The sequence below is a fragment of the Onychomys torridus genome, chromosome 8, assembly GCF_903995425.1.
Source record: "Onychomys torridus chromosome 8, mOncTor1.1, whole genome shotgun sequence".
In the NCBI taxonomy this organism is placed as follows: Eukaryota; Metazoa; Chordata; class Mammalia; order Rodentia; family Cricetidae; genus Onychomys; species Onychomys torridus.
Genome location: NC_050450.1, coordinates 9,716,323 through 9,739,986, shown reverse-complemented (window position 1 = coordinate 9,739,986; position 23,664 = coordinate 9,716,323). Strand labels below are relative to the sequence as shown.

Genomic DNA, 23,664 nt, shown 5'->3' with positions numbered 1-23,664 from the left:
TGAGTAAACGCCTCTCATCACTTACCAGCTACCTTATCTTCAAGATTTAATCAGCCTCCTCATCCTTGACAGATTCTAAGTGTTCTCTCCCTGTGTTCTGAGGACCTCTATAAGTGCCTTTTAATATTTCCATTGTGTGTGTTAACCTTTCATTTGAATTTGATGTATCAGAAATGTTTTTAAAGGCTTAGCTTAATTAATTTCTTTCCCTGGCCTATTATTTTATATCCTCCTTTACCTAAGGCATTAATGGCAAAGAGCGCTGACTCATAGGACTGAGTTCAGGGCTGTTGTAATTAACTCCAGGCATGAGGATGCCCAAGTGGTCCATCAGACCTAGGGTTAAGGGCTACCTCCCTGTTTCCTGGGGTTTTGTCAGTGTGTTCCTCTAAAGCCACATTCTGGCCATTCTGTGTCCTGGAATAAGAGGAAGAAACAGACCCTGTTAGCTACTTAAATGAATGAAAATGAAGGCAGGGGTAAAGTTCCATCACTTGGTTGTGTTCACCACATTTCAGGGCCTGTGTAGTCATGTGTGGCTATCCAGTGGTGGGGAAACAGTTCATAGTTTTTGTATACACTTAATCGTGTGTGTGTGTGTGTGTGTGTGTGTGTGTGTGTGTGTGTGTGTGTGTGTCTGTGTCTGTGTCTCTGTCTGTGTGTGTGTGTGTGTGTAGAGACAGAGACAGAGAGAGAGAGAGAGAGAGAGAGAGAGAGAGAGAGAGAGAAAGAAGAGGATGGAATCATCTCCCTCCTGCATGGGCTTCAGAAATTATTCTTAGGTTGTCAGGCTTGGCAGTAAGCACTCTTACCCACTGAACCATCTTACTGGACACTGGAAGTGCATTTTAAATTTAATTTTAATTCATCAAAATTGAAATAGCCACATAGGCTAGGAGCTTTCAAATTAGCCAGTATAGTTGTAGGGCATTTCTGTCTGTACAGAAAGCCCTGCTAAGCAGCATGGTCTACTAGTGGGTTTTAACCAAGAAAGGAGAGTAGCACAGAGTTTGGAATCTTTCTGAACCCCAGCTTCTTCAGTGAGGGAGAGCCCTGTGTTCACCCTTGCTGAGCCCTAGTGTCCTCCCCAAGCACTAGGACATAGGATACAGACTCCTCCCAACCATTGTGAAGGGAGTGGAGCATGCTGCAGAGCTGTCCACTGGGCACTGACCCTCTGCCAATTCATTTTTCCTTGCTTGAGAGGCCCGTAGCTGCACTCTAAGTGAGCTCCAGCCTGTGGCAGGAAGCAGAGACTTTGGAGACTGTGATTCTTAACTAGCTAGGGTTACACCTAGGGCTCAAGCTAGGCATGACTTCACTAAGCTAAGCAACCAATTCCAGCACCCTTGCTAACTGCATCCCTCCCAAGTGCCCATCGATTATCTGGAACTTAGATTGACAGCCTGGGGACCACTTGGCTAGTTCTTTTTATTGCCTAACAAATTCAAATCTGTGACATCTTCACTCCATAAGTCTGCTTCTGTGCCGCAAGCTGGAAAATCTTTCATGGATTGGGGTGAGGTTGGGGCTCAGTGTTTCTGTAGGCCTTAAGGGTTTTGGCAACATGGAGACAAGGCTTTCTTGCCACCCATTATTCCCTCCCATTATCATGCCCAAATTTCCTGCTTGTCTTTAACCTAACCTTTCTTTCCCTGGTGGTATATTTCTACTGCCAAGAATTTAACAAGAGTAATATTTATGCAGACTGACCAAAGTGAAGTCACCCAGCTCTTACTTTGCAAGCAGCTGATCTCTTAGTACAGGCAGCCAAATGTCCTTTTCCTGCCTGTTCCCAGATTCATCTGGCTTAGTATGACCCACAGAATCTTTCAGGATTAGAGTCTGATGGTTTGATTGGAAGTATATCTGGAGAGACTTGGCCTGAACTTACTGTGGGCATTTCCTGCTGGGGTCCTGGGAACTGACCCTTCTGAAGATCACAGTAATGACAGCAGGATCTCAGGCCAGTTGCTGGTCCTGTCACTGCCCTGCTTTCTCATATGTAAGGTTCAGGTCATTGCACTTCCTGCTTGGATGGCTTAAACTGCTTAGCACAGTGTCCGGTGCCTATGAAGTACACATATGCCAGTAACTTACTTGAAACTGGCATGGGTGCACCTTTGCAAATGAACAGAATTTTTGAAAATAGTCTATTTGCAGCATTTGCAAGGACCATTTTAAAGAATCTAAGCAGACTAAGCTAAGTAAGCACTGCCTCCTCATTGTGCCTCCTCAGTTTACTATTCCTGATTTACTCCATTCCCTCCCATATGGGCCATTTGTACCCAGCAGACTGGGGCTTCATGAGGGCAGAAATTCATTTTACCCTTACATCCCTAGTACCTGGCCCATAGCAGACACCCAGTAAATATATGATTAATTGATTGATTAATAAATAATGGAATGGGTAAGAAATCCTGTTTTTTGTTTGTTGGTTGGTTGGTTTTTTCTCATAACTTCAGTAAACCCCCTTTTCACATGTAAGTTCCAGTCTGGGTCTTAATTATAAACTTAAGTTCCAGGCCAGGATGCCCAAATGCCTGTAGTTACCATAATGACTTTTCCTGTCTGTGTTCTTTACCATGGCTTTAATAAGCTGCCTGACTGACTGACAGTCCCTACTGGCCCACAGATTACAGCCCTGCTGAAGGACCAGTTTCTCAGTCTGGTCTTGTTTTCTCCTGCCTATAGCCTGTGACACACAACCTCTCCCCATATGACCTTGACCTTCTAGGAAATCTTCGGAAAGATATGCACACACTCACACACTCTGGTCCAGCAGTCCTGCCTGTCACAGTCACACTGTGTATGTCTCCCTTTTCCTCCCTGCTGGCCTGTGGAAACAGGGAGTGAGTGTCCAGTCTCAGCCCCACCAGTGCCTTTCCCAAAGCAGGCATTCCTTCTCCCCGTGCATGTGCATGAGAGCTTACTGTGCACTTACATCCAACGTCTTCCTTCATTATCATTTTGAATTATTATTATTATTGCATATGCCACAGCAAGGCTGTGGAGGTCAGAAGACAACCTTGTAGAGTCAGCTTTCTCCTTACATGTTTGTTAGGGGATCAAATTGAGGCCATCAGCCTTTCGTGGCAAGAGCCTTCGCCCACTTAGCCATTTCACTGGCTCCCAATTTATTTATTTACTTTTTAAACGTGTGTGTGTGTGTGTGTGTGTGTGTGTGTGTGTGTGTGTGTGTGTGTGGACACGTGGACCATGGTACACTGTAAAGGTCAGGATGTAGGCCCTCACTTCCTGCATTAAGTCGGGGTCTTTTATTGTTCCAATGGGTACCATCTGCCAGACTGGCCGGCCTGTGAGCTTCCAGAGATTCTCCTTGTAGGAGTACTGGCATTACAGACATATGCTACATCATCTGGTCCTTATTCTTGTATAGCAAGCCTCCCCAGAGGTTTTTTTTTCCCCCCAAGACAAGGTTTCTCTGTGTAGCCCTGGCTGCCCTAGAACTAGCTCTGTAGACCAGGCTGAACTCAAACTCAGAGATCCGCCTGCCTCTGCCTCCCAAGTGCTGGGATTAAAGGTGTGCACCACCATCGTCCAGCTTCATTTGCCTTTAAAGTGTATTTGTCTATTGTACATATGTAAGAGAGAAGGCAGGCTCTCCTGTTTTTCTGCCCCTGCAGTGCACTGTCACATGTCTTAACTGTTACAGGTTCCTGAGAGTGAACTCGGCTTTCACAGCAAACACTGGGATCAACAGAGCCATTTGCTGATTTCCCTATCTATTTAGTTATGTATAAGACATGGTCTTGCTAGGTAGCTCAGGGTGGCCTCCAACTTTCAATGTTCCTGCCTCAGTCTTCTAAATGTTGGGATTGCATGTCTGTGTCCCCAAGTTCAGCTAAGAGACAAGTTTGCCAAATGACTAAAATAAAGAAATAAATGAAGTCCCCTTTCTTGTTTAATTATTTGTAAAGGGTGTATTTATTTTAATTTTCTACATGTGTGTGTTTTCCCTGCATATATGGCTGCACACCATGTTTATGCATTCCCTGTGGAAGCCAGAAGAGGGCATTGGAGCCCCTGGAACTGGAGTTACAGGTGGTTATTAGCCACCATGTGGATGCTAGGAATCGAACTGGGGTCCTCTGCAAGAGCAGTAAGAACTCTTAACTGCAGAGCCATCTCTCCAGCCAACAAGTTCATTCTTAAGAAAAGGGGGAAAAAACTCAGCAGAAAAAAAAAAAAAATGTGCATGTCAGTATTGATTATGCTGGAGGCAGAGTTTAATAATTGAAAGCTCATCTAACTGAGTGTAGTATTATACTGAGGAATGCTGATAAGGTTGGGTTTATATTAACCATACCAGTTTATATCACATACTTTAAAAGTGCTGCTATGGTGCCAGAAGCTTATTGGTAACCATTGTGAACACTAGAAATTGAAAATACAAAGCAGGACATTTGGCTTGTGAAGTCTGAAGCTTTTGTTTAAGTCCAAAAGGGTGCACTCACTCCACCAGAGGTCTCCCATATTTTACTGTTAATGCTTGAAGTATACTGAATTCCCACAGCTAATTAAAAATCAGCCTGCTATGCCGGTAAGCATTCACTCTGAGAACTAATTTCTGCCAAACAGCCATAAATGTGTCCCCTGGTATGAAATTTAGACATTCTTTCCCATCAGAAGATAGGCATGTGGTTTAGTGCAAACCTCTTAATTTGAGAAACAAGGAAACCAGCTCAAAAGCCCCCCTAGAAAGGTCATGTCTTGATGGAGGCTATGGAGCCTAGGAGGTAGCACAGCAGACTGCTGACGCAGACTCCCTTACTGTAGTCCTCACTAGACCATTTTGCTCCTGCTGAGTAAGTTCACTTCTGTACCAGGCACTGTTCTAGCTCTTTCCGACTTCCCTGAGAGTCCATGACAACCCCACAGACGAGTTCTGTGCTTGTCACTCCATTCCATGAATTCTTCTTATGAAACGTCTACAAGAGGAAGTGTGAAAGAAAGAGTATGTAGTTTGTCTTCAAGAATCTTCCCCCAGAAGATAAAAAGGAAGGTGTATCTCCATGTGTTCCTTTAGGAATCTGATGCTCAGGAAGGTTACCCAGAGCTGGGAGGCATCTTCTAAACCTAGAAAATGCAGAGTGGCCAGACCCTGACCACATCCTCTGGAGGGCTCAGAGCAGAGACTCCAGTCAAAGCCGTGAGAGGCTGGTAGGCCACCAAGCATGACAGCACGGTTGTTGCATTCCAGTCTCTTCTTGGAAATCTGGAATCTTCCCTTCACTACAGGGTTAGGTAACTTTATTTACTCATGCTAAACAGGACTGTTTTCAAAGAGGAGGCTATGCAATGTGCTATTCTGGGAGCAGAGCAGAGATAAATGTGGTCACCACTGCAGGAGAAGATGAGATCTGTGCCCCTGGTGGCTGGCTGTATGCTACCCGATAAGGGGTTGTGCCATGCTCTACTTGGAAGTGCTGCTCATCTGGACCTAGTTTCTGGTAATTGCATTCTCAGCGAGCTGTGAACTTTGTGCTATGCTGGTGAGAAAAACAAGGAATGACAATTGATTCTAAGAGCTCCCTGCTCTGTAGACTAGGGCAGCTGGGAGGACAGGGTATGCTACCCTGACTGCGTTTCTGGAGATAAGGGAATGGGGAAAAGGTAAAATTCTCATTCTAGCCTCTTGAGAAGAGTTTCTGGCAATTTTCCTGGGGGGAAACAAACGGGATGGGTTCTTCATGAACTTTGGGAAACTATTTGCATATTTGAGTAGGCAAGGCATGCTGACTAACAAAAAGGAAGTGGCTGTGGGAAGCCCCACCTCTGAAGCAGGTGGAACTGAGCTGGTTCCAACTCTGGACACTGGGACACATGCCTGACACTGTATCCCAGCCTTGGACACCAGTGTTTCTCTTTCCCATTGTACCTGAGCTATGTCACAGTTATCCATCACATACTAGCTGCCCAGTGAGCAAACAATAGATACCTATTTGTGTCTGCAGACTGAGTGCTAGTTCAGTGTTCTCAGTGGCACAACAAGTCCCTGGAGGCTAAGAGGTAGTATCTCTGCTGGGACATCAAACGGGTATTTGTGATGTGGGCATTTTATAGTCATCAGTCAAAGTGGCATAAAGGGCTTTTATTTGTAGAGCACTTACTTGCTTAGCGTGTATGCATGCAGCCTGATCTCCATTGCCAGCACTGAAGAAAAAAAAAATGATAGAAGTGATAGAGTGCCAGAGAGATGGTTTATCAGTTCAAGTACTTGCCATAAAAGCATGAGGAACAGAGTTTGGATAACCAGCATCCATATAAATGCTGAATGCCGCTGCTGGCCAGAAGCTGGCTCATTAGACAAGTTTAGGTTTAGCAAGAGACCTTGCCGTAATGTAAAAGGTGAAGAGCAGTTGAGAAAGATGCTTGACATCACCTTCATGTACGTGCATTTGTTCCTTCATACATTTTAACATACTCATACACATAGCTGCCATACACAAGAAAAAAATAATTTTTAAGTGGGAATGTAGCTCATTTGATGGAGTGCTTGCTTCCAATGCACAAGGCCCTAGGTTTCATCCAATCACTGCATAAACCAGGTATGGTGACACACACCTGTAACCCTAATATGTGGGAAGTAAGACAAGAAGATCAGGAGTTCAAGGTTACCCTCAACCACATACATAGTTCAGGGCCATTTGGGCTCCCTAAGACCCTCTCTATTAAAAAAAAAAAGAGGGGAAGAGGAGGAAGGCTGGTAACATGACTCAGTGAGTAAAAGTGCTCACCACAGAAGCCTGAAGCAACCGAAGTGAAGTCCTGGCTCTCGTGGTGGAAGAGAAAACTTACTCCCTGGAGTTGTCATCTAACCTTCACATCAGTGCTGTGGTGCACACATATCCACACTCACACACAGTAACAATAACATCAATAATAAATAAGATTTGCTTCTCAAAAAGAAGTGAAAGGGCTAGAGAGATGGCTCAGTGGTTAAAAGTGAGTGCTGCTCTTCCAGAGAACCCAAGTTCAGTTTATAGCACTCACATCTGGGAGCTCACAGCTGCCTATGACTCCATCTCCAGGGGGGAGGCAATAATTCCAGCCTCCACATACACACATACAATTAAATAAATCCTCAAAGTAAAGATGAGAAACATAATTAACAATCGTATGGCACAGGTACTGGGTGTTGAACACCTTCTTGGTTCATACATGCTGCTGTGGCTTGTTTGCATGTGATCTAGAAAGTCAACTTTAATTCAGAGAGCCATTTGGAAATCATCCAAGCATGCAACCAAGTTGAAAGAGATATACTGTAAACAACACCTACCTGCTACCACCTACTGCTACCACTGACATCCCACCATTATTTTTTATCACACATCTACTTCTCTATCCACCATCATCTCCTGCCCCCTAACTTTATGTATTTGGAAGTACTGGGAATATAAGTCACGCCTGTTAGGCAAGCACTCTGCCGCTATCCTAAATCCCTAGTCCAAGCCTTAGTTTATAAAATTCATTTCAAAGCAAATTTCAAACCTTCATACCCTTCTCCCTGAACACTCTAACTTGCATATCATAAAGTACAGCTATAAGTAACTGGATTACCCCAGGCCTGCAGATGAGACAGCTGAAGGAAGTCACAGCTGAGGGTCTCTACAGCTGGAGGATGATGGAGCCTACATAAACCCTGAGGTCATTGGCTCAGAGCTCACAAGGCAAGCTTACACAGGACTGTGCTTCCAGGAGAGAAGGGAATAGACATGTGTCCAGGAGCATAGTTCTCGAAACAGTGCGTAGACCAGCAGTTCTGCTGTGAGCAAAAGTGAGTGCAAAGGAGGCCCAAGGCCAGGGGAAGAACAGTGAGACAGCTGAGGCAGTGGCGGCAGCAGCCGAACGGGTTGCTGTTGAAACCTCGAAGCCAAGCTCCAAGCTCAGTTTCCCTTGGTTGACTGCACTTCAGCAAATAGCCTACTCTGTATAATAGTTGCTGCTCTCATTTACAAACCTGAGAAATACCAGGGTACACCTTTCCCCCTTACTCACAAAGAGACGTTTGCAGACCTACTCCATCCCAGAGGGGAGGGGTCATGCTGCATGGCTGCCCTTTGTACTGGGAAGGAATGCTTTAGGGAGCTTCAAAGAAGACAGAGTAATTGATTGCTACTTGCAGCAAATACCCCTTAAGCTGTTGCTGGATTGATGGAGAAATGGTTACTTAATTTCCATCAGAGGATTGATTTGACTGTCAGGGGAAGTTCTAGGCCTAATTGAGTGTACCCATTCATACCTCACTACTCACTAACTGTCAGGGTGTCAGGAGCCATGTGCTCCCCAATATACATCCTGGCAGCAGTCCTTTGAGGAGGTCTAGTTTCTGCAAGGCTATTTTGTTCACCTGTAGACTTGACTGGGGCCTGGGCCTTGTCACTCCAGCCTTTCCGAGTTACATTAGACTCATCCAGGCTTCCTATAAGGTCCCTATTAGCTCCCACAGAAACACAGTGGGAGCAACTTCCATCTATCATTCTCATTGTGGAATGGATTTTTCGGTGCTACAAAACACCAGCTTCTTCACAGTGAGGCCAGTCCCCAAAGCGTCAAATGAAAGATCCATGGTCCCAAGGTATAAACACTCTCTTACTGTCTTACTAAGCACTGTGGCTCAGCATCTGGAAAGAGGCAACAATTTACCCTGCTCACAAGAAGAAAAGAAACTGAGCAGTGGAATACAGATTTTGACTGGAGGATCTGGGTCTCCCAGTGAAGAGGGCCCTTTCCCTGGGCAGCCTCATAGCACCCAGGCGGCTTGGACTCTCAGTCTTCAGCATCTGTCCTTTGAGAGTTTATGTCAGTCATTTGTCATTTGTCATCCTCTGTAGCCAGCCAGCATCTCCCTTTGGCAGTTAGCCCAGGTTGGGGATGTCCCCATCTCTGAAGTGCCAGACTCCTCTCTGGCCATGTCCAAGGGACACGAATCCTAGATTTTAGTCAGCCTGCTCGGGATAGTGTGAAGGTCACAGTCCACCAGACTGGCTACCTTTACCATGTCCTCTGTTAGTGTGTCCTTGAGAAAGGAAGTTATTTAACCCACAATTTGTTCTTTGTTGTTTGTTTGTTTGTTTTCATGGTGTTCAGGGATGTGTCAGAGCAGGAGCTCAGGGCCTGGCATACAGGGCTTTGATCATTAGTGGAAATTCTGGGGACTGGGGTCACCCTTTAGACCATCTTTGTATGCTAGCTTAGAGAACATGTAAGGCTGGATATGGAATGACATCCCCACACCAGTGTGCATCAGTGACCCCTTATGACTTTACCAGCCTTGTACTGCCCATAGGGCCCTGCAATTTCCTGGTAGCGTGTATGCAGAGAAATTGAGCCAGCTTAGATGAATGTGCAGAGGAAACCCTCTGAGGCCTTGCAGTCTTGCCATTCCAGATGCCTACTCAATAGAATCAGGGGACCTCTATCTCAGCCCCTCCTGACCTCTTAATAACGTAATGATGTGTTCCTAAAACACATCCAAGTTCCTAAAACTTGGGGGTACACACTATATTGCTACTCTGAACCCCAGTCTTAGCCTGTAACCTAAGGTATCAGGTTGGAGAATTCCAGTGTGTCCTGGAATTCCACTAGCCTAGAAATCCTGCTGAAAAGGACTTCCTTGATTCTAAATGTAGCTGGAGCCACCAATGCCAAGAATTAAATTATGTAGTGGCATCCATATTTTATTAGCAAAGGATCATTTAAATACAGCTAAAGTCAATCAGCTCCATTTACCATTTACTACTCAGTAACAACAGCCTGTCAGAGAGAGCTGTGGAAGAGAGCAGCAGCCCAGGGCTAGAAAGGGCAGTGGACTGAGAAGTACGGTCTCAAGTGTGAGCACTGGAGATCTGAGCACCCTCCATCCCATCTCTAAGTGTTCGTGGTCTCCAAGAGAATGCAGCAGGCAAGGCCTGCATCTTTAGGGCTAGTTCAACAAGGATGGAGGAAATAGAGAATTTCAGAACAACAATCATTGATGTTGATTGAGATGTGACTAGGGATTGGGGCAGAAGAGGCCAAGGGTCTGTATAAGCTGTATGTCCTATGGCTCCACGGGAGTTCTGGGACACAATTCCAAGCCTAACTGCTCATCTCCCTCTGAAGAGACCCACTTACCTAGTATGTGTGAGGCCCTGGATTTAATCCCTACTTTTAGAATCTTAAGTGGAGCTTGATACAGCACCTTTTCAATCATCTCTTGCTGAGTAACAAACCATCTTCTAGCTTAATAGTTTAACACAACGGAGTCATTCATTTTGTCCACAGATGTTTGGTCTGCCCAGGGTCCAGTGGGAATTGCTCCACATGGCATCAGCCAGATATCTCACATGGGCGCTGACAGTGGACCTGGGACATTGGTTGAGAGCTTGCCAGAGCATTCTGATGGCCTTACATCAGATATTTGATAGCATCATTTCTGCTGGTGCCTCTGCTACTCTGAGGCCCCCAGGTTTGAGGAAGGGAAAATGTAGACCTTGATAGGAGAATCAAGTCCCATTATACAAAGAGCAGGCAAGGTAGCCATTCTTAGAGGGTATAGCCCACAGGAAAATCTGCATCAGGGCTTCTTCAGCCTATTCTGCTAAACTAGGAAGAATGCCTCAGGCTAGTACAGGATTATTTACTTAGTTTGGACTTTTTTGCTTTTGTAGTACTGCGGATTAGAACTAGGGCCCAATACATGCTAGGCAAGAACTCTACAATTGAACTACAGCCCCAGTACTAGGGTAGGAGTTACATTGGAGGATGCTTACAGCTCATCATCTAAGTACTCTAGCCCATGGGTGAGCTCCAGGTTCACTAAGAGACCTGTCTCCCAGAAAGGTAGAAAACAACTGAGGAAGACATCCACCATCAACCTGTGGCCTACACACATGTGCACACATATGAACATTGTATACACATAAATAATACACACTAGGGGAGGCATCCTCATGAATACACTCTCCCTTTCTTTCCCCTTTCCTTCCTTCCTCTCTTCCATTCCCTTCTCTCCTTTCTCTTTTCTTCCTTTCTTCTTCTTCTGACAGAATGGTTTTTCTATCTAGCCCAGGATGACTCCAAATTCTTAATTCTCCAGCTTCACCCCACCACTACCAGTGTGTGTTGTCCAGGCACTAGCCACAAGCCAGTGAGTCCCTTTTCCGTATGTAATAGCGGCTGTTTCGCACTAGAAAATCAGAAGACTGAGGAGAAGCTAGATCACCCCACAGCTGCCTTTTTCCCCTTGGCTGCATGATCTTGAGATTTTTCACACCGAATAAAATGAACACTTCTTACTCGAGTTCTCTCTTACTTCTGAACATCTGGGTTCTCACAAACCCAGAATCAGCCCTCAGCATCCCAGGGACCAGCTCTTGGCCCACGCAGCTGAGTGTTTTTCTTGGGAACATAGCAATTTCTGGGTCATAGGATGTGAAACTTTCAGTTTTAACGAATGATGCTAATTTGCCCTCCAAAGTGGTTGTTGTGCTCATTTCTCCTCCTCCCAGCAGCCTTTGAGAACACCATTCTCTGCATCCTCAGCAACACCTGATATTATCAGCCGCTCTTCTTGCTGCCAGCCCGCTGGGTAGAAGATGGTATCTTGTTTTGATTTTGTTCCTGGCTTCTCTTGACGGAGGGACCTTTTTGTGTTCATTAGCTGACCCCATCTCTTCCTCTGTGTCCTTTACAGTCATTACATGGTTCATCTTTTGCCACTTGGACCACATGGCTAATCTTCTGTATTGTCCTCTACAGTGGTTTCTGTTGTTGTTTAGTTTTTGAGCTATGTGGCCCCAGCCCTTTATTACACATAAAGTTGCCCAGAGTGGCTTGACCTTACAGTCCTCCTGTGTCGGCTTCCCATGTAGCTGGGATCACAGGTGTGGTCCTGCTATCATGCCTAGCTCCTTCAGTATTTTGTAATTACATTGTTTACAATTATTGTGTGTGTGCATGTGTGTTCAAACATATGTCACAGCACATGAGAAGAGGTCAGAGGACAACTTATAGAAACTGGATCTCTTCTTCCGCTATGCAGGTTCTGGGCATTGAACTCAGGTCATCAGGCTTAGCAGCAAGCACCTTTACCCTCAAGTCATTTTACCAATCCCTCTGCAGTGTTTCTCAAGGGAATTCTAGACCCAGCCCTTCTGACGTGTAGTCGGAGAGGGGTCCAGGAAAGTGAGGTAGGCACTGAGATGTGGAACATGACTTGAAGCCAGACAGTGGTGGTGCACGCCTTTAATCCCAGCACTTGGGAGGCAGAGCCAGGTGGATCTCTGTGAGTTCGAGGCCAGCCTGGTCTACAGAGTGAGATCCAGGACAGGCGAAAAGCTACACAGAGAAACCCTGTCTCAAAAAAAACATAAACAGTAGAAGAAAAAAAATCAACTTTCCCATCACAAGGGAAGCCACTGTCTTCTGAGGCGCTGAGTGGTATGCTCAGCCCCTCTGTTTGCTCTCCAAATCCTTTAGGGGTTGGGGATTTCGCTAGCAAGCGCAAGGCCCTGGGTTCGGCCCTCAGCTCTGAGAAAAAAAAAATGGACCATGGCATGCTAGGATGACTGGAAGACCTTAGGTCACCTGCACTGGGCATCTAGAGAGCCCTCCCTGCAGGGAAGCTCCTGAGGCTGCCACACCCTGGGACAGAGCTGCCTACCACTGAATCCCTCCTACATGCCCCTGTCCCTCACAGGGCCTCAGCACACTGCTGCACTGCCTTCTGACTCCTAGAAGAATCCACACCCATTCTTCTGAAGATGTAGACTATGAGCAAACTAGGGCTCTCCTCCGCGGCTCTCTAGGCTCTTCCTGCATCTGAAACTCCACATGAGTTGGGGGCAGGACTTCCTAAAGTGACGACACTTGACAGACCCACATGCAAGTCACTCCAAGCCAGTACTTACTTGCTTCCTCAAGTACATTGCTCCCAGTTAATCTCTGGATGCCACTTCTTTTCTTCTTTACCTGTTACCACTGTTCACTCACCTGCACACTGTATTCTTATTTCTTATGAAATCTCCCTGTGTCTTCATGGGACTTTGATGTCTCAATGACATCTCTGAAAGATGTTCCATTTTGGGGTTTTGTCTTTCCTTTTTTGTTGTTGTTCTTTGCCGTGACAGTGGTAGGTAGTTCTCCCTGAAGCCCCTAAGGCAGCTCAGCTCTGTGAGGTAGTCAACTGCCTGTCAGTGAATCCTACTATTCCCAACAAGCCCAAGTCACTATCATTTGTGACTGGTCAGACCAGATCTTCCACAAGTGCAAGCGTGGAAAAAAGATGTGTTGTCCTGATGATGGCCTAGGAAAAGGGAAGGAGAGAAGAGGGAGGAAGGAGGAAGGAAAAGGGAAAGAAAAATGCAGGTGTGGGTTTTTTGGTTTTGGGGTTTGGGGGCTGGGTGGTTGGTTTGGTTTGGTTTGGTTTTTCATGACAGGGTTTCTCTGTATAGCCCTGGCTGTCCTGGAACTCACTTTGTAGACTGAGCTAACCTCGAACTCAGAGATGCACCTGTCTCTGCCTGCAAGTGCCAGGATTAAAGGCATGCACCCACAATGCCTGGTTTTGTTGAATTTTTAAAGTAAAAGGTTCTCATTGAGGAAATATTTTAAATATTGAGTAAAGAAAATAAACCTCACTTAGAAGATACTTCTAAGATTGAGCAAGATAGCTTTCACCCTTGATAGCTAAAAAGACAAGAGGAATCCATGCAATGTAGAATTAGAAATCCGAGGTCAAGGGACTGGGGAGATGGTAAAGTGCTTGCCCTGCAAACATTGGGACTTGTGTTCAATCCCTTGGGTATGGGTAGTGTCTACTTAAAATCCCAGCCCGAAGGAGGCAGAGGCAGGTGGAGCCCTGACGCTCAATGGCCAACCAGCCAGTTTAGCTTTATTCATGAGCCTCAGATCCTTATGAGAGACCCTGATTCCAAAAAGAAGATGGGTGTCTCTTGAAGAATGATATCCAGGCTTGACCCTGGCATCAACATGCATGTGCACACATACCCACACATACACACAGATGCATACCACCAAAAGAAAAAAATTAAAGAAAAAAATCAGGGTCAAATATAAACCAGATCTGATGGCTCATGCCTTGATCCCAGCATTCAGGAGGCAGGAAGATCACCTTGAGTTGGAGGATAGCCTAGGCTACATAATAAGTTTGAGGCTAACCTAGAATATATAGGAAGACCCTGTCTAAAAGTTCTATATCCTTGGCTGAATAGCTGGGATGGAAAAGGAGATTCTTGCCATAGATAACAAGAAAGGACAAGTGCAGATCCAGGCAGTTGCCCCATTTGGGCTGTCATTGGCTTCAGTGAACAGTGTCCCAGGTGTCATGTTCCAAAGAGGAGATGGAAGCATAAAGCCCATATTATATCATCAGGCCAATTGAAAAGTGGAAAACTATGTATATGAGGTGGAATGCCCCTTAAACAATATTCAAGTCCAAGTCTGTTGCCATTTGTGTTTGAAGCTAGAATGTACCTTGTAGCATGAATTATTAGAAGGTCTTATTAATAAAAACAAACCCAGAGCCAGGTATTGGGGTGAACACTGAAAGGTCAGAGAGACAGAACGTGCAGCAGCTAACCTCGCTTTGCCATCTTCTCAGCCGATCTTGTTTCCTCAAACTGGAAGCCTCTGAGTCCTCATCCGAATGGATCTCAGCTGAACTGCTGCTAAAAGCCTAAAAGCTTAAAAGTTCCTGGTCCTCACGCCTTTCTACTTCCTGCCATCACTTCCTGGGATTAAAGGCATGCGTCACCGTGCCTGGCTGTTTCCAGTGTGGCTTTGAACTCACAGAGATCCGGATGGATCTCTACCTCCCAAGTGACGGGATTAAAGGGGTGTGTGCCACCATTTTCTGGCCTCTATGTCTAGTGGCTGTTCTGTTCTCTGACCCCAGATAAGTTTATTAGTGTGCACAGTATATTGGGGGACACAATATCACCACAGTACCCCCTTTGTTACCTTTCCCTTTGCCCAGAAGACTTACAATTCTTTTTAGAGATACTTTTCTCATATCTTAGAATCACAAAACTAAATGTTCTACCTTCATTTTCATTTAAAATTATATAGTTTCCCATTGTTGTAGTTTGTAAATAGTCCCCGCCGCATGGCTGAGAATCAAACTGAAACCTAGGTAGAGCCTCCCCCATATTAGGCAAATGTTCTACCACTGAACTACAGCCCTAACCTCACATGAGCACAGTTTGTGCACATATGTGCTAATAGGAATCAAACCTATGGCCATTCTGTTTGCTAGGCAAGTATTCTACCACTGAGCTACATCTCCAGACTCAGTATGATTTTTACCTTAGGTTTTTGTTGTTGTTGTTTTTAAAAACACAACTGTTGCTGTTTGTTTCTTCTCTTTTGGGGGGCCCACCACTCAGTCCCAAATAAATCATACGTGGAGGCTTATTCTTGCTTATGAATATCTGGCCTTAGCTTGGCTTAGTTTCTTGCCAGTTTTACTTAAATTATCCCATCTACCATTTGCCTCTAGGCTTTTCCCATTCTCTGACTTCTGTAAATCTTACTCATACTCCATGGCTTGCTGTGTAGCTGGGTGGCTGGCCCCTAGAGCCCTCCTCCTTCCCTGGCTGCTAGATCTCCCCCACCCCCCAGATTTCTCACTCTATATGTTCTCTCTCTCCTGCCAGTCCCACCTATCCTTTCTCAGCCTTGCTATTGGCCAGTCCTTTATTAGGCCATCAAATGTTTTACACAGGCACAGTAACACAGCTTCACAGAGTTAAACAAATGCAACATAAACAAAAGTAACACACTTCAATATTCCCCAATATTAAAAGTAATTTTAAGCAATAGAGTGGTATGTGTAATAAAAACATGACCGGGCATGGTCCATGCCCTTAATCTCATCACTTGGGTAGCAGAGGCAGATGGATCTCTATGAATTCAAGGCCAGCCTGGTCTACAAATCAAGTTCCAGGTTAGCCAGGGTTAAATAGTGAGACCCTGTCTCAGAAAATAAATGGGGGTCTGGCAAGATGGCTGAGCAGATGAAAGCACTTGCTGCCAATCCTGAGGACCTGTGATCAGTTCTTAGGGCCTACATAGTAGAAGGGAGGAACCAACTTCCTCAGGTTGTCCTCTGACCTTCACACACATGGTGGGATGAGAGTACATGCACACACATAACTAAGTAAATGTAATAAAAAGCAATTCTTTTCCAATGAAAGTTCCTTCATTAGTCCTAGTGCTCTTTTATACATGCTCCCCTCCCAGGTCCTACTTCCCTCCTCACAGACAGCCACTGCTCAAAGCTTAGTGTTGGGATACAGCTTTGTAATTTTCCATCTGATGGGAAAAGTCAGGGTCAAGTTGTTCCTCCATTTGGGGACATTTGGGGGTTTTCCTGGTTTAGCTATCTATTGAAAACATAAATGAAAGAAGACCCCATTGGATGGAAATAAGCCTAGACTGCAGGCATGATTGATGGCTTGTGTAACTCAGGTGACTTCAGAGTCATTGGTGCTGAATAAAACAGATTTGGGTATAAATTTCAAGTAGGAGAAGGGACCTGCGATGTGCTCACTGTATGTACTATTTCACACTGAATACCTTCTTAGCAGCTGTTGTTTTCTGTACCAAATATCCTAAGATAAGGGGCCTTCTTCCCATTTCACAGATGGAAAGCCCTGGTTCAAAGGGGTCAAGTACCTGGCCCAAGGTCACACTCCACCTAGTTCAGAGCTGGGCTCTAAGTTGCCAGACACTGCATTGAGGATTTGTAGTATTGCTGCAAAGAGCAGGGAACCTTGTTTTCCTGTCTTCACATAAGCAAAAACCATCATCATAGCTATAAACTACCTTTGGCCCAAAAAGAACACTGGCGTGTCCCTGGGATTTGGGCTGTTGGGTGGTGGTTGTTTTGGTGCTGGGGATCGAACCCAGCACCTCATACCTGCCAGGCAGGTTCTACCTTTGAGCGACACCCCCACTTAGTTGTTAGTTATTTTCCAGCTGTAGCTTGTATACCTATTACCTGATGGTTTGTGTGCTTTGTATCAGTCCCAATAAGCATTTCTTCGAGAGCCTAAGGAATCTGAGACCTAAAGAGGTAAAGAAACTCCTAGCAGAATTGGCTTAAGAGGCACTTAAACCCAGTTCTGTATGGTACTGGGCCTCTCAAGAGATGGTTGGATAGCTAAGCTAGGCCTCATTCTGCTCTCTACTCCTCCTCCTAGATAACAGTGACTTGATCGCATGCACAGTCATCACCAAGGACGGCGGCATGGTCCAGCGCTTCCTGGCTGTGGATATTTACCAAATGAGCCTGGTGGAGCCTGATGTGTCCAGGCTCGGCTGGGGAGTTGTCAAGTTTGCAGGCCTTCTGCAGGTGAGAGTCTAAGAACCCATCTGTCTCCTCAGCCAACTCTCCACAGGCATGCCCAAGTGTCAGCCCTATAATCACTTCTAATGACACAAGAAGGATGTGCACAAAAGCCAGAACACTGCAGAGTCAAGAGCCAAGTCCCCTTTACTGAAACCTTGATCCTAACACCTACCTTCCTAACATCCTCCCCTACAGGAGCTAATACATTGTCAGGCTGGTCCTTCTAGATCTGCTTCACTGCTAAGTGCAAGTACTACATGTGCTGTTTTTGAAATTGTGTATCCAACCAATTGTCAGGCAAACTTGGCAAGGAAGGACTACATAGTTGTACACTCCTATAGAATCAGGATGATATCCACGAATTCAAAGACAGACCGGTCTATTTAGTAAGTTCCAGACCACTCAGGTAAGTCCATGTAGCAAGACCCTGTCTCTAATTAAAATGGGGGTGGAGGTAGGATGGGAGTGTGGATAGAGTGCTTGGGTTATAGCTTAGTTGATATGGAGTGCTTACCTATCAAGAATTAGGCCCTAGAGAGTCCATTCCCAGCACCACATAAAACTGGGTATAATTGTACATGTCTATAACTCTAGAAGTTAGGAGGTAGAGGAAAAATGATCAGAAGTTAAAGGTCATTCTTGGCTACTTAGGGAGTCTGAGGCCAGCCTGAGCTACATGAGACCCTGTTTCAAAACAAAACAAAACAAAACAAACAACAACAACAACAAAAAAAAAAAAAAACAAAAAAACACCAGACCAGGTGTGGTGGCACATGCCTTTCATCCTAGTGCTTGGGAGGCAGAGGCAGGTGGATCTTGGTGAGTCTAAGGGCAACCTGGTCTACATAGTATGTTCCAGGCCAGCCAAGGCTACATAATGAAACTCTGTCTCAAAAACAAACAAATGAGGGGTTGGGGATTTAGCTCAGTGGTAGAGTGCTTGCCTAGAAAGCGCAAGGCCCTGGGTTTGACCCTCAGCTCCACAAAAAAAAAAAAAAAAAAAACCGAAACAAACAAATGAAACTTTAGAAAGAAATATGATCAGGCAGTGGTGGCACACACTTGTAACCCCAGCACTCAGGAGGCAGAGGCAGGCAGCTCTCCATGTTTGAGGCTAGCTTGGTCTACAGAGTGAGTTCCAGGACTGCTGGGTCTACACAGAAAAACCCTGTCTCAAAAAAACAAAATGCTGTAAACATGCACAGGCTTTTTTCTTATCTTTATTCCCTAAATAACTATTTACACAGCATATATATGGTATGAAGTCTTATGCATCATCTAGAGAGGATTTAGAGTCTACAGGAAGAGGCAGTAGGTTATAGGAAGATGCTGTGCCATTTAAAGTAAGGACTTGAACATCTGCAGATTTTGGTGTTTGCAGTGGGTAGGGAAGTGCCCAAGGGATAACTGTACATGTATTTAGAGTGTGCATAGATTTTTATGCTGTAGACTTGGCTTTTCTCCTAGCCTGTCTTGGAGTGTGTCTAGCCATTTTAGCACATGCACACCTTCTGGGATTCTTTTTTTTTTTTTTCATCTATTTATTTTACATCCTGGCTTCAGCCTCCTTCCCATCCTCCCCTCCCAATCCCTTCTTCTCATCCCCCTGCTCCTACCCTCCAGCCCCCTCCTCTTCTGTCTCCATCCAGGAAAGGGCAGGTCTCCATAAGTATCAATAAAACTTGGCATATCAAGTTGCAGTAAAACTGAGCACCTCCCCATGTATTAAGGCTGGGCAAGGTCACCCAGTATGAGGAGTAGGGTCCCAAAGCCAGTAAAAGAGCCAGAGACAGCCCCTGTTCCCACTGTTAGGAGTCCCACAAGAGGACCAAGCTACACAAATATAACATATATGCAGAATGCCTAGGTCAGTCCTATACAAGCTCCCTGGTTGTCCATTCAGTCTCTGCAAGCCCCAATGAGCCCAGGTTGTTGATTGTGTGAGCCTTCCCATGGTGTCCTTGACCCCTCTGACTCCTACACTCCTTTCTCCTCCTCCTTCTCAAGATTCCCAAACTCTGCCTAATGTTTGGCTGTGAGTCTGTGCACCTGTCTCCATCAGTTGCTGGATGACACGTCTCTGATGACGATTGGACTGATCATAGGAGATGACTGGTTCAGACTACTTATCTGCTATGGCTAGGAGTCTAAGCTGGGGTCCTCCCTGTAGAGGTTCCCCTGCACCAGACTTCCACCCAACCCTGAAATGCACACCAGCAGTTCCCCTCAATAATCTCCCCCTACATCCCCCCCCCCAATCTGATCACTCATGTTCCCATCCCCACCTGCCCTCAGTCCACCCACAAAATCTCTTCTATTTCCCTTTCCCAGGGAGATCTGGGTCTCTGCCCCCACCCCCCCCCCCACGCCATGAACCCTCCTTGTTACCTAGACTCTCTGGGTCTGTGAATTGTAGCATAGTTATTCTTTATTTTATATCTAATATCCACTTATGAGTGAGTATATACCATGTTTGTCTTTCTGGTTCTGGGTTACCTCACTCAGGATGATTTTTTTCTAGTTCCATCCATTTGCCTGCATATTTCCTGGTGTCCTTATTTTTAACAACTGAGTAACACTCCATGTGTAAATGTACCACATTTTCTTTATTTTTTTTTATCCATTCCTCAGTTGAGGAACATCTAGGTTGTTTCCAGGTTCTGGCTATTACAGATAAAGCTTCTGTGAACATAGTTGAGCAAGTGTCCTTGTGCATCCTTTGGGTGTACGCCCAAGAGCAGTATTGTTGGGACTTATGGTAGATTGATTCCCAGTTTTCCGAGAAACTGAAGCCACACTAACTTCAAAAGTGGCTGTGCAGAGAACCATCAGGTCATATTTCAAAAACTTGTACTCTACAAAATTGGAAAATCTAAAAGAAATAGACAAATTTCTTTTATGGATAAATGGTATCTAAATGGATAGATACCACTTACCAAAGTTAAGTCAAGATTAGATAAATAATTTAAATAGACCAGTATCTTTATCTAAGTTAAATCAAGATCAAATAAACAATTTAAATAGATCAATAACTCCCAGAGAAATAGAAGCAGTCATTAAAAGTCTCCCAACCAGCCTGGCAGTGGTAGCACACACCTTTAAGCCAAGCACTCAGGAGGCAGAGCCAGGTGGATCTCTGTGAGTTCGAGGCCAGCCTGGTCTACAGAGCGAGATCCAGAACAGGTACCAAAGCTACACAGAGAAACCCTGTCTGGAAAAACAAAAAAAAAAGAAAAAGAAAAAAGTCTCCCAACCAAAAAAAGTTCAGGCAGGAAATAGAAGAGATTTTGTGGGTAGACTGAGGGCAGGTGGGGATGGGAACATGAGTGATTAGATGGTTTTAGTGTAGAATTCTACCAGACTTTCAAAAAAGAGCTAACATCAGTAATCTTCAAATTCCACAAAATAGAAACAGAAGGAACATTGCCAAACTCATTCTACGAGGCCACAGTCACCCTGATTCCTAAACCACACAAAGACCCAACAAAGAAAGAGAACTTCAGACCAATTTCACTCATGAACATAGATGCAAAAATACTCAATAAAAATCTGGCAAACTGAATCCCAAAAACATATCAAAAAGATCATCCACCATGACCAAGTAGACCAGAGATGCAGGGATGATTCAACATAGGAAAATCTGTCAATGAATCCACCATATAAACAAACTGAAAGGAAAAACCACATTATCTTCTCCTTGGATGCAGAAAAAGCCTTTGACAAATTCCAGTGCCACTTCATTATAAAAGTTTTGGAGAAGCCAACCGCTGGTGGCACATGCCTTTAATCCCAGCACTCAGGAGGCAGAGGCAGGCGGATCTCTGTGAGTTCCAGGAAAGGCTACACAGAGAAACCCTGTCTCAAAAAACAAAAAAAAAAACAAAAAAAAAAGTTTTGGAGAAATCAGGGATACAAGGGACATACCTAAATATAATAAAATCAAGCTGATTGCCAGCATCAAATTAATTTTGATTAATTAATTGCTTTGAAACTCAAAGCAATTCCACTAAAATCAGGAACAAGACAAGGTTGTTCACTCTTTCCATACCTGTTCAATATAGTGCTTGAATTTCTAGCTAGAGCAATAAGACAACTAAAGGAGATCAAGGGGATAGAAATTGGAAAGGATGAAGTCAAAGTATCATTATTCACAGATAATATGATAGTATATATAAGTAACCCAAAAAACTTTACCAGGGAACTCCAACCGCTGATAAACGCCTTTAGTCAAGTGGCTGGATACAAAATTAACTCAAAAAAACAGTAGCCCTCCTGTATACAAACAATAAATGGGCTGAGAAAGAAATCAGAGAATCAACACCCTTTATAATAACCTCAAATAATGTAAAATTTATTAGTATCACTTTAACCAAACAAGTGAAAGACCTGTATGACAAGAACTTCAAGTCTTTGAAGAAAGAAATCAAAGAAAATATCAGAAAACAGAAGGTTCTCAGCACAGCATGGAACCTTCTCTAAAACTGACCATATACTCAGCCACAAAGCAAGCCTAACAGATAAAAAAAAAAAAAAAAAAAAAAAAAAAGAAATAACCCCTTGTATTTTATCAGACCACCATGGATTAAAGCTGGATTTCAGCAACAACATAAACAACAGAAAGCCTACAAACTCATGGAAACTGAACTCTCTACTGAGTTACCACTGTATCAAGGAAGAAATAAAGAAGTTAAAGACTTCCTAGAGTTCAATGAAAATGAATGCATGATATACCCAAACTTATGGGACACAATGAAAGCAGTGCTAAGAGGAATGTTCATAGCACTAAGGGCCTTCATGAAGAAATTAGAGAGATCTCATACTAGTGACTTAACCACACACCTGAAAGCTTTAGCACAAAAAGAAGCAGACATGCCAAAGAGAAAATAATGAAACTGAGGGCTGAAATCAATAAAATAAAACAAAGAGAACAATACAAAGAATCAATGAAACAAAGAGTTGATTCTTTGAGAAAACAGAAAAGATAGACAAACCCTTATCCAAACTAACCAAAAGGCAGAGAGAGAATATCCAAATCAACAAAATCAGAAACAAAAAGGGGGCCATAACAATAGACTCTAAGGAAATACAGAGAATCATTAGGTCATACTTAAAAAACCTGCTGGGATTCTTTTACCTGCTATGTGACTACAGCAGGGCATGCTCAGCCAGAGGCCTGCTCAGCCATCCCCCAGCTTTCCAAGCATGCTGCTGCAGACTAGTACTCTACTTCCTCCTGCCCCTGGGCAGGATTCCCTAGGCAGATAACCAAGAATCTGGATGTGGCTATCTAAAGAGTTTGTAGCTCCTGCCAACTTCCTCTAGCACCATCGTTGCCACAGGAGTTCCCGAGAATTCCCTCCTTTGGTCTCTGGAACGTAGCAGGCTTTAAAGCACCACATATTAGGTGGAGCTCTATGGTTTTACAGTAGGTGACTAATGTCTTGCTGTAGAGGGAATGAGACAAAGAGCCCTCAGAAGGGAGCATAGCCTTCCACTTCATCTCTACTGTGCCCTAGCCCTAAATTCCCAACCTGGGGCTCTCAACCTACTTTAAGGAAGTCCATTTCCTTGCTGTGCTGTTCTGGTTCCCAGAAGGACCTTGCCCAGACTGTTTCGACTGCTCATTGCAGCATTGACCAGCCAGTTGTTGCCTGCTCTTCATGGGATGTACCTGTGCATGAAGATGCTGCTTCTGTCTTCTCGTTTTCCTAGACTCCCCTCTTTCCAGACCCTCCTGTCTTTCAGTGAGGATGTAGGAGGATCTTCCCACCCACCCCCAAAGGGACTCCTGAGTAAAACACCTTATTATCAAGGCTTAGACCAATTTCTTTAGAACTTAGCATTAGGAAAGTAGTTTTTTCTGTCTCAAAGGATTAATGTATTTCCTCTGTCAGACAATGAAAGCCACATAGCCCCACCAGCACCACCTTTTTTGGTTCTCTTCCAGTAGCTACTATTTGTCAGGCTGTTACTGTACACCTAGCTCCCTACTTTGAATTCATAATAGCGTTATCTGATCTGCTGTCAGCCTTTGATATGGACCTTCTTTCCAAAGAGAGAGCCGGGAGCAGTGCCCAGGAGCAGTAGCCCGCCCTTCTTTCAGTGGTTCCCACCTCCTCCAGCATGACTGAAATTATCCCATCTTCTGTCTGGTACGCTTTTATCTCATGTGCCCTTTAACCTTTGTGGGCAGCAGACTCAGCGCAGAACCCATCCTGAGGCTTTATGTGGAACCAGTCTTAGACACTCACTGTTTGTCAGTGTCTTTTCTCCCTTTCACATGC

General features: G+C 44.6%; 1 protein-coding gene across 5 annotated transcripts in view; it reads left to right on the top strand.

Moving 5' to 3' along the window:
- Clec16a (C-type lectin domain containing 16A) overlaps positions 1 to 23,664 on the top strand; it is a 209,449-nt gene that overhangs the window by 130,103 nt on the left and 55,682 nt on the right. For all 5 annotated transcript variants that reach the window (XM_036194913.1, XM_036194911.1, XM_036194912.1 and 2 more), the window contains one exon: positions 17,232 to 17,383. In XM_036194913.1, the coding sequence (XP_036050806.1) occupies positions 17,232 to 17,383 (152 nt within the window). The remainder of the gene's footprint in view (positions 1 to 17,231; positions 17,384 to 23,664) is intronic.